General features: G+C 36.5%; 1 protein-coding gene across 1 annotated transcript in view; it reads left to right on the forward strand.

The window, feature by feature from the left end:
- PRDM6 (PR/SET domain 6) overlaps positions 1-11,026 on the forward strand; it is a 92,021-nt gene extending 80,995 nt beyond the window's left edge. The window contains exons 7-8 of the mRNA XM_074954030.1: positions 2,766-2,942; positions 10,568-11,026. Of these exons, the coding sequence (XP_074810131.1) occupies positions 2,766-2,942; positions 10,568-10,682 (292 nt within the window). The 3' untranslated portion in view covers positions 10,683-11,026. The remainder of the gene's footprint in view (positions 1-2,765; positions 2,943-10,567) is intronic.
- Positions 11,027-11,507: the final 481 nt, after the last annotated feature.

The following is an 11,507-nucleotide window of genomic DNA, read 5'->3' on the forward strand; positions in this document are numbered from 1 at the left end:
AGCCACCATCTTAATACGGTTTTCCGGAGCAGAGCAAAATGATGGCACAGGAGATAACTGCTACATCAAAGACAACCCTGCTCTGAAGGTGTCCATGTACTCACCGAACCGATCATCCCTCACATTCAGTCCCGCTGCACTGCTTTCATTTTTTAAAAACAATGTATTGATTTCTTTCTGCTAAGAAAAAAAACAACCCAAGTACAGTAAAAATGGTTACAAAACAAAATTAGAACTTTTCTGCTTATTTCATACTCTTTTTCTTGGAAAATACCATAAAATATTATAGCAGTATTCAAAAAGTCATACAGTTCTGCATATTGGGAACTGCCTGCAGTTCAAAGAAAGTAGATAAGACATTTACAAATTGTCAGCTCATACATTTATGCATGCATAAAATTGTCTTCTTTTTAAAACAGGCTTTGCTTAACTAATGATTCATGTATCTAGCTCCAAAATACTTAATTGATCCCTTTCTTGATTAATCTGATTGGAGATGTGCATCATTTATGCAGACTCACACAAGGGGTTAATTTATTTGGTGAAATAACATCTTTCATAGTCAATCCTGCAAGGTTTGGGTGAAAGGCAACAAAATGAGAGACAAGGGACATAAGAATAGACAATCTTCTACAAAGTTCATCATTTTGTGCATCATACAGTGTAATGCACTATGGATAATATAAAATGTAAATTGTCATCATGGACAAGAAATCGAGTTTGAATCAATGTGGGGGCTAATGGCAACATTTTATTTGGCTTCTTAATGTTTGCTCATAACTGATTTACTACTGTGAAGTATTTACATACAAAGAATGGTGTGACTTCTCACAATGTGAAATTAATCATATTGACTGTTGTTAAAAAATAAAAGATTAATTGGTTTTATTTAGTGTCTTATTGTTTATTATGGGAGCTGTTAAAAATAGATAACCAGAGGCTAATAAACGTTAATGGTCCCTTTCACTATTAGAAAATCAATTGTTCATGGATATGGCATATCTTAATATATTATTTTTGCTTAAAAATGTTTAATCCTAAAAAGCCTGAATTTACATATCTGTTTGATTGTCCATTAACAATGCATTTGAAGAAGCAATAAAGCTGAAAAACATATTTCTCTTGTCTTCCAGCAATGGTAATAGATATACATTAGTTATCAGTGTTTATTTAAAATATATTATTTCACATGCACTTATATAATTTTTAAAGAGAATAGGGAAAACAATGTTAGTATAATCATCCAGACCAGGTAATCTTTCCACAACTTTTATATATATCTTTCAAACTTCTTTGAAAGCAGTTAGATAGATTTTCAAATGTAAGTAATTAAAATTGTATAGTATTGAGTTATTGACCAATACCAGACTATTAATCAAGCAAAAAAAATTCTACAATCAGTGCTCAGTACTCTGAAGCACTATAAAATAATAGTATTTGTGATCAGCGATGCAAGCAGACACAATTAAGCAGCTCACTTGACAAATGAGAGGGTACACTTTATTTTGCACTTAATTGAATTGTTGTACATGCTTGGTCACCACTGTCTCCTTCCCTTTAGTTTTGGTTTCTAGCCATTTGAACATACACATTTGTTAAAGAGAGAGCAATTAAGACAGCAAGAGTTGTGCCCTGAATTCCTGCTCTCTATAAAAATTATTAATATCCCTTAAGACATTCTTAATTTTCTTTAAAAAAAAAAATTTGATAAACGGAACAGAACCCTGCCACTGATTTACTTTAACTGTCCTCACAGATAGAAAGCGTTCCAAATATTGAAGTAGTTTACCAAATTGTTATGACTTAGAGAAACTTGGGGGTGAAAGGGAATTAAATCTATTTTGCCGCAACAGAAATTGATTTACTTTGTATATGTTTCTCAGAACACTTTTTGCCACTTTAACAAGTTAGTAATGGTATTGCTACTCAAACTATTGTTCTGTCTCATCCTTCTATCTCTCAGCCTCTTCCTTCTACTTGAGTTTGTATTGATGTTGTTATAATTCTGAACTTGTGGCATCACAATCAGTTCACTGCAAGAAATTAAGATGTCACAAAAACAGAATTATGATTTCATTTCAGGATCACACAAAAGGAAAATCCAGGCCAGGATGGAAAAACCTATTAATTAAGTGCAAATGTCTTCAATAGCAGCAAGAATACAGAAACGTAATAGAAAAAGCAAAAGTTTGTTATTGTTTTCCAAATTTGTCTCATTGTGAAAGTTCCTCTTTAAAGAGCTTGACTTTTTGGAGTGTGCAAGGGATTAGAAAAATAATATTTTCAAATGGTCATAGAAACAATAGATATACCAGGTAAAATTTTTAGCTAAGCCTGAATTAATGCTAGAGAGGAATAGGACTTTCTGAGTCTGCTAATATAGGGCTCAAATCCCTATGTTAGAGGGAGTTTTCATTGCATAAAGAATATGGTATTGGCCCCTCAGTTTGAGGAAACTAAAAAAAGTCAGACATATAATCTAACCCAGGTTTTATGTATACCTGAAGAATACTTTGACTATATTGGGGGCCTTGTAGGATCTCTGGCAGTTTCTATACATGGATTCTGTCCTCTAAATTTGCATAGTGGTTCATGGGGGGGGGGGTGAATTGCATGTCTTCTACTATAGATCCAGAGATTCACATTCAGACTCCTCTTTGAAAACTAAGAAATTAATTTGAAAAAATTAGCTTGCACCACCCAAGTTGTTTTCTATTTGCTGAAATAGAAAGTAGTGATCACATGGTGTTTCTATTGTTTTGCAGACCCTATCAGTGTGGCCACTGCTCCCAATCTTTCTCCCAACCTTCGGAACTAAGGAACCATGTAGTCACCCATTCCAGTGACAGACCTTTCAAGTGCGGCTATTGCGGTCGTGCCTTTGCTGGTGCTACAACACTCAACAATCATATCCGGACGCATACGGGGGAAAAACCCTTTAAGTAAGTACCTGAAGCTACCAATGTTGATCAAGAATGAGCAGAGAGGGAACGGCATTGCAGTTGTCCACCCACAATAGCCATGTATAACAGCCCATGGGAGAGCTTCTTTTGAAAGCCAAAGTCAAGATTCCAGACAGACTCATTAGCAGTGTGACTGAAATCAGAATCAAACCAGGCATATATGCAGATACCTAGTACACGTATGGCCCAGAGCAAATGTCTGTCATCCCATCAAAACTTGATTGTTTTAATTTAAATAGCAGTTTAACAATTATGTCTCAATTAGAGAACCTTAGTTGAAAATGTCTGACAAACTGAAGAGGATGGGTCGAGGCTGTGCTGTAACTGGCATAATATGGTTCATCCCTGTTTTGTGAATACACTGAAGTAACTCATATACCAGTTAATTTGTAATTGTTAATCACATACAGAGAAAAATCGACTCAGAACCATTGGACAGGAAAAACACTATGTGTAATCCATGACATGACTCTAGTAAACTCAAAATAAAACTCATAAAAATAATTTGCAAATGCAGTGATCAGAGAAAATCAGCTGTCTGTCAAGGTGGTTTTCAATTTTTAGTTAAACAAAACTGTGCTGGAAACTTTTTGAATATAGTTCAACAAAATCCTTGATACAAACATTCTGAATTCAAACATTCTTTGGGTGTTTGGAAACAAACCTTGTTTCAGATCTTGTGAATGTCACTGTCTCTATAATTGGCCAACCCCAAACCTGAAATCGGAATACACCCAAATTTGGTAGGGTTGGAAATCTAAAGCTGAATTTTTGTGGCTTGGGCCCATCTTTATTTGCAAGTGCATTCTTAGGACAAGTGGTTACCTGTTGTTGTAACTGTCTCTGCAGTTCTGCAGCTGTAGTGTTTTACATGTAGTCATACCCTGTGTGCAGGTTTCAATGTACATGTACACAGTGAGACCTTTATTATCTACATTTCATGAAGGACTTCTTTAAGAGCTGTAAGTTCAGATAACAGAGGGAATTTAACAAGATCTGCAGGCTTCTGCACTTTTGAGGTAGTACAGAAATCACTTCTCTACCTTAGCTAGCTATTCACTTAAAATGAAACCCAACACTCAGCCATGCCACAGACGTTTGTTTGTTTGTTTCTGTATTTGAGAGGCTGGTGCACAGCTGGTTAATATAGGTTTCTACTTCATGCAGATAAAGGACTCTGTTCTGACCAACTACTTACTTAATCTAGGAGGCTCTTATAGAAGAAAATGTGTATTAGTGAAAAGTCTCTCTCTCTTTTAGCTGAATTGAGAGACATGGATTCATATAATTTTCTGCCTGGAACCAATACCTCCCTGGGAAAAAATAACCAAACCATTATTTTCTGTAAATACCTGGTCTTCTGTGGGGATGAGGAAATAAGGAGTTGATGGGAGAGAGTGTCTTTCCCAGTTCATTACGTGCCCTCACTTCAACATGATTTTTCTTTGCCTGTATTTCATGCCAGGCTAATGTAAGAGAGCTTCTGTCACTGAACCCTTCACAGCAAGATCCTATCAGAGTTGCCCACCCTCCATATATGGCCACAAGAGACGCATGACCTCCATGCATGTGTGTGCTTGGGAATGGAAGGACAGAATCAGAATTCTGGGCACATCCCATACAGTAGATTTTGGGGACCAGGAATAGAAAATAGGACAGCTTTGTGGGTGTCAAGTCATGGAATCCTGCAGCCTCAACAATGACACCCACAGTGCCAGTATCTTGAGTGAACAGAGTCCATAGAAAGAGAGACAAAAATAGTGCTAGCAATCAGATTGATTTTTATCTAGTTGCTGTGTAAATAGATTTTAGTAATTAATTGAAGAGGTTTCCAGGTCAAAGTGGAAAATAGATTTCTTTTAATGTTAAGGTGTTACTTATGTGTAACCTTGTTGACTCCACTTAATTTTTTTTCTTAACGTCCTGTTTTTGTCATGTTTCCAATAGAGCTGTTATTTTGCCCCATTTACAATCATTAATTTCCCCCCCCCCCTTTGGTCTGGTGATTTTTTTCTTTTCTATAATGTTCTTTGTGACCACAACACAATCTCATTCTTGAAAGAAACTGTTTAGTTAAGTACTATGTAATTAACAGATATTCTGGAGTGTTGTTTTGTTTTTTGTTTCTTTTGTTGCTCATGTTAAGATATACATGTACTTGACACTATGGATCTGCCCTTTCTTAAAGGTGAAATGCAGAGCAGCGAAATATATAAATAAATGTGTGTGCATGCACACATATGCACACCCTTTACTGCTTCCTTATGATGGATAAGAACAACATTGTACAATGGTTTTAGGTTTTTTTTAAACCTGCTTAATACAAGAAACATCCGTTCTAATTTCTCTGTTTTTTGCTGAAGGTCTTTACAAGAGCTTTGGAGGACCCTGAATAGTGATGTCACATGGAGCTAAACTGGAGCTCCAACTCTCCCTGTCCCCAGATGTCAGAGGCAGGGATCCATATTCTTATGTGCTGATCCTGCAAGTTTCTCCACAAGTGCAGACCCCCGCACTGATGCGGACCAGCATGCAGGAGGGTGCGCATAAGATTATCCAGAAATCGATTTACCCTCCCCTTCGGTTGTGGGGAGAGACCGAGCTGCAGCTTATGTACCTCACAGAGGTGTTGTGAGGATAAATACAGTAAAAATTATCAGTTACATTGAGATCTACTGATGAAAAGGACTATTTAAGAGATAGATACTATTATTGGTTTGTGTATCACCACCATTCAGATCCTCCTAAGTTGCTGCCAAATCTTCCAGCAGAAGGAAGAATTGAAGGCTTGATTCTAAAGTTAAAACAAAAATAAAAAACAAAAAGGAAAAACCCCAAACACATTCTGAGGCTATTTTTAAATATCAAGGAGTAGTACATGGTTCAAAGACAATTTTTGTGGTTTTGCTTTGCAATGTACTTTAAAATATATATATTTACAAAGGGGATTTGAGCATATGCTTACTTAAAAAGTGCAAAACTAAAAAGTCCATTGGTTTAAACTCGCCATACCCCTAAAGGACAGGCAATCATGGCAATGTAGACAGAGTTTAACGTGTTCTAGCTGAATAGGCTTTGGAAATATTCTTGCAATTAACAAAACAGATAATTGACATATGTTCAGAAAGTTGCTGGGTTTTTTAATATTTTTTAATTTTAAAGGGCCAGGTAAGCATTTAACTAGCCATTTATACAATATTGGCCTAATATACACAGAATCACAGTGATTATGCACACAGATTAATCACACAACTTCATGCACTTTTTTGCATGTAGAGTTGTGTGCTCACAATTTTAAAAAAGACAAATATTTTAAAATCCCTTCACAATTTGTTTAAAAATTATTTAAAAATTATTATTAAAGGGGTAGTCTGTGATTGGTTCAGTGTGGGAGAAGGTTCTTTTGCTGCAAGGTCTAGCTGTGTGTGTGTGAGAGGGAGAGACTTTTCTATTTGCATTTCCCTATAGATTAAAAAAAAGCTAAGTGAGGTTATGTGTAATCAAAGCCCTGGCTACATTGTCTGGGCAGCAGGTCCAGTTGGAAGGGATTTCTTTTCATCATCAAAAGCTAGGAACTGAGCCTCATCATTGTAATGTTTTATGTATTCTTATCTCACTGAAGTCTCCACTATGGCTCTTAATCTGGAACAAAGCTCTCAACCAAATTAAAAGGTAGGAAAAAGCAGAAAATTATTGAGCAAGCCACTATCCTATGTTCTACTACTACAGCCTCTTCCAGTTCAGTGACATTAGCTAAAGATGAGTTAAAGGAACATGATGTTGCTGCTGTGACAACCACTAACAGTGACAGGGTTCTGTGCAGCAAACTAGGAGAACTGTGACATGGGGACTATGTAGCCAAACAGTACTTCCTGAAAAACCACCATGATGTCAATGCTGTTTGAGACCCTTAGAAAACCAGCCGTGCTATTGAGCAAAGCGAAAGTATGTACACTCCCTTCTTTCTCTCCCCTCCCGCCGCCCTTAATCAAATTAGTAAAACAGGGATATGTGCTGTGGACAAGGCAAGAGCTTGCTACATCTTGCATATGGTGTCACTGTATGAAGAACAACAAGGATCCAGTTTTCAGTAATGGCCTCTAACTTGGTGGCACAGTTTTAAATCATTCTTGTGTGTGGGCCTGACATGGGGCCTATGGACCACTTAAGTCCCGCAAAGGGCTCTCAAAGAGCTTATGTGGAACTTTAGTGCATGGCTCTTTTGTTGGCCTTCTGCTCAGGGGTAAATGAAACCCACAATGCATTTTAGAAATAATTATTAGTGGTTGTACAGAACATCTGTCCCCTCTGATTGCACCTTCATAGCAGGTAGTAGGAAGAATAACTACTAATAGTTACAGCCACAATTATGTAATAACAAATCTTCACCATCAAAAATAAAGATTGTGTTGAGGCTGGTCTGAAAATCTGGCCAAAAATCTCAGAGAGGATGGGTTATGATCTACATGTTAGCTTTGTGAGTTATCACTGTTGACCAGAACTATTGTCTCTCTGCAATAACTTTAAGGAACACTTTTGCTTCCACATATACTAGATGTCTACCGCCTTCCCCGCCAATTATCAGTTTACTTAACTAGTGCACAACATTAAACTCTTATGGCTCAATATATGCATGTATCTGTCTTTGTTGGTCCATTTGAAGAATACAGCATACTACACCAATTACTTTACAGAGAGTATGTGGGAAAGGACAGCCATTACAGAGAAAACCCACAGCATAATCCTGGAAAATTTATTTCCTTTTCACTGTCCACTTTCTGTTTTTCTTTCCTTCTACTTTATCCTAAGCCTGTGATACTGATGGCTGTGATGGCCCACCTCATCTGTTCATATCTGGATATTTACTTACAGCTTGATCCTCCAGTGTGCTGAGCAACCTAGCCCCAAACCAACAAAACACTTGAATATGTGTTTAATTTTAAGCATTTTAAACTAAGCATATGCATAGTCCCATTCTTTTTAATGGGATTTAAGCATGAGTTTAAGGTTTTTGCTGAATAGGAATGGGATTACATATGCACATAAAGTGCTTTGTTGAATCTGGGCCACACATACAAAATTAACATTTGTAAACAAACTGGTTCACTAAATATTTACATATTGAAGTGATTTCCTTCCTTCGTTCCTGGTCCACATTTTTAGCAATGGACTTTTAACTTTTCAAATTGCTGTCAAGACAGTTATACCAAAAATTATTTAGGCACCTAAACACGTAGCATGATTTTCAAAAATGATGTGTACCCTCAGCTCCTATTAACTTTAGTGGAATTTCTGGTTTATTCAACACCTCTGCAAATCAAGCCACTTTTTTGTGTATCCAAATATTAATTTAGAAGCCTAATTTTACAGACACATGTTTGAAAAATCTTAGCCTACATATATCATATATGCAATATATAGGTAAACACTGCTGTGTAGATCTACATAGGTCTGTATTGATCTAGAATGTGTACACAACACACATATATCAAATAACAAAATGCAAAGTTGAGGAAATTGCAGAGACTTGTATACCCTAAACTAATCCTGGCACCAAAACTGATTCCAGTTCCTTCATGATTTTTTATATATAAGAATATAATTTGCAAGTTTGTCAAGTAATGAAAAGTAGTATATTTTGACATACTAATCCTGTAACTAATCAGTTTTCTAATAAACAATCAGCAATACACTAATGTGTCATCAGCACTTCAGGAACTCTGGAGAGAGGATGATCTGCACATAGACGTTAATGAATACACCAAAAATCATTAGGCAATCAATACTTCTGAGTTATTTTCATTGAGCTGATAATGTATCAGACCTAACGCTGACATTTTACATTTGTCAAGATCACAGAGCAGTTTTTAACAGTAGAACAGGCTGCTAAAAATATTCCCAGAAAGACAATCAAAGAAACACAATATACAGACGTTGATGTTCTGTGCTGGTACAATAGCTTAGATGAATGAATAATATCTGTGCTGTGGGTTCCTAAACATTTTTTTTCTAAAAATGACTAACATGTAGAACATATCACAATTATGAATGTATGTAAATATCTTACTCTTTTTTTGTAAATGGCAAATCCTGTAATAAATCACCTTCAGTAATTTATATGGGTGGCTTTCAACCTTTCCAGACTACTATACCACTTTCAGGAGTCTGATTTGTCTTGCATACCCCCAAGTTTCACCTCACTTAAAAACTACTTGCTTACAAAATCAGACATAAAAATACAAAAATACAACACAGCACACTACCACTGAAAAATTGCTTATGTTCTCATTTTTACCATATAATTATAAAATAAATCGATTGGAATATAAATATTGTACTTACATTTCAGTGTACAGTATATAGAGCCATATAACCAAGTTATTGTCTGAATGAAATTTTAGTTTGTACTGACTTCACTATTGCTTTTTATGTTGCCTGCAGTTAAGGTAGGCAAATATCTAGATAAGTTGATGTACCCTCAGTAGACCTCTGCATAGCCCCAGGGGCATGTGTACCTCTGGTTGAGAACCACTGATTTATATCACCGAAGAGAGAAAGATGGATACAAGGTAACAGGCCATTGTTTTCCTCACTTTTTGAAGATGGGAAATTAATTCATTATAGTGATGCTTTTATTGATGAAGATACATCATCACACAGCTCCATTAAATTAATGGTGGCTTTATGAGTGAGAGCCTTACAGTGAAAAATCTGCTGTATTCCTAGCTCATTGTACAATTATATCTAGCATTCACAATGCTAATTAAGAGGACACAATATGGGAAGAAGTTAAAATTAGATAGACAGTGGATTCTCTTTTACTAGAGGGCCAGATGACTCATTCTGAACTAGAGAAATCCTTTTTCTTTTCCCTCAAACTTCATATCTTAATTCTCTGATTATTTTGCCACAGATTGTAGTTCACTGGAGAGGGGGGAAGGGTAATGAAAAGACTTAAAAGACAATGAAACACACACTGCTGATTGTAAGAATTCTTCTCACCCCCTCCCCACAACTATATCAAATGCTGTGGATGTTTTCAGACAATTGATTAACCAAGCACTAATCCTACCAGATTGTTTAAAGTAAACCCAACTATATAGTAATAGATAAATACAGAGTTTTTCTCTTATTACACTAAGAAATTATTGCTCTACAGCTTCTCTTCTTCCAATAGGTGAATTTCTGATTTTTAAATTAGCAGAAGGTGAAATTCTATTTGTCATCAATTTCTCCTCGGGGGTTACAGAGCAGAAAACTGCAGCCAAGCTGCTGCTTTGATGGCTCACTCCTAAAAATCTCTTTTTGTTCTTTATCTATTTGAACTGACAGTGATCAGAGCTACAGCAGGACAGGCCTCTCTGGAGAAATCACCTTCCCCCTGTCTATTGACAGATTCCTCTGTTCTGAATCAGACAGGCCTTGTCCCATCATAGGCATTAAGGTCTTGGAAGTAGCCACCAATTAAACCTCTTGAGCCGGTAAAATCTGAAGCCACTTTTGAGTGTCTGTTCTGATTAGACAGGATGAGACAAAGCCCATCATTCCTCGCCTCCCCCCAAGAGCAGCTCCCCAGTCTCAATTTTCTCTCTTGCCTTCACCAGGTGCGAGAGGTGTGAGAGGAGCTTCACACAAGCCACCCAGCTGAGTCGACACCAGAGGATGCCCAATGAGTGCAAGCCAATAACAGAAAGCACAGAATCAATTGAAGTGGATTAACTGATTGACTGGTTGGAATTAAACTGCAAGGAAAGTCATGATTAAATGTCACGGACACTTAAGCAAAACCAAAGATTTCCTCTGAGCAACTTTCAATCAGTCCCAGAAAACCAAAAGCAGTAATAAAATAAGTAAGATGTTAAGAGATATTGATCCTGGCATGGAAGTAAGACCAGGAAAGAGATTATTTATTTATGACTAGGGATAAGACTTATTTCAATGGACAAATAACCTGGGACTGCTAACATTTCAAGTCCCACCATGTATTGCTTTATTTCTAAAAGCCTTTATCATTGTTATTTAATACCAAAGCGAGGAATCTCAAGGGTTCTTCTGCCTACAGTTATGACTGCAAATGCACATGGACTTGTTTATTGTTGCACCTTTTTTTGAAGCATGACTCAAAGGACCCAGAACTAGTCCTTATATTTGGTTGCGTTGGTCTTGACATGGCTATAATAGAAATTCTTGTGTCTGAATGGTGCAATGGAAAGTGTTTTAGAACCATATCTGAATCAGTACCCAGTTCCTCAGACCAAAGGACATTTCATATCATGGTTCCAAACTTTATATTTTTGCACACTTTTTCCATCTACATGGTTTTATTAGACAATTTTGTCCTGGTACAAAGTTCCTGGGAAACCCAAACAAGAAACGTTTTTCATGTCTATAGATATACAGTTGTGTAAGACTATCAGCAAGGAACATACTGTAACACATAGAGCTTTGAAACACAATATCACTGTTTAAAGAGAGAGAAAGTGTTTTCAGTAAAACTCTAAGGTTAATAAATTCTCTAGCTGAAAGTCCTACAATAAGAAGCAA

Source organism: Natator depressus, chromosome 5 (genome assembly GCF_965152275.1).
Source record: "Natator depressus isolate rNatDep1 chromosome 5, rNatDep2.hap1, whole genome shotgun sequence".
NCBI classification, from domain to species: domain Eukaryota; kingdom Metazoa; phylum Chordata; order Testudines; family Cheloniidae; genus Natator; species Natator depressus.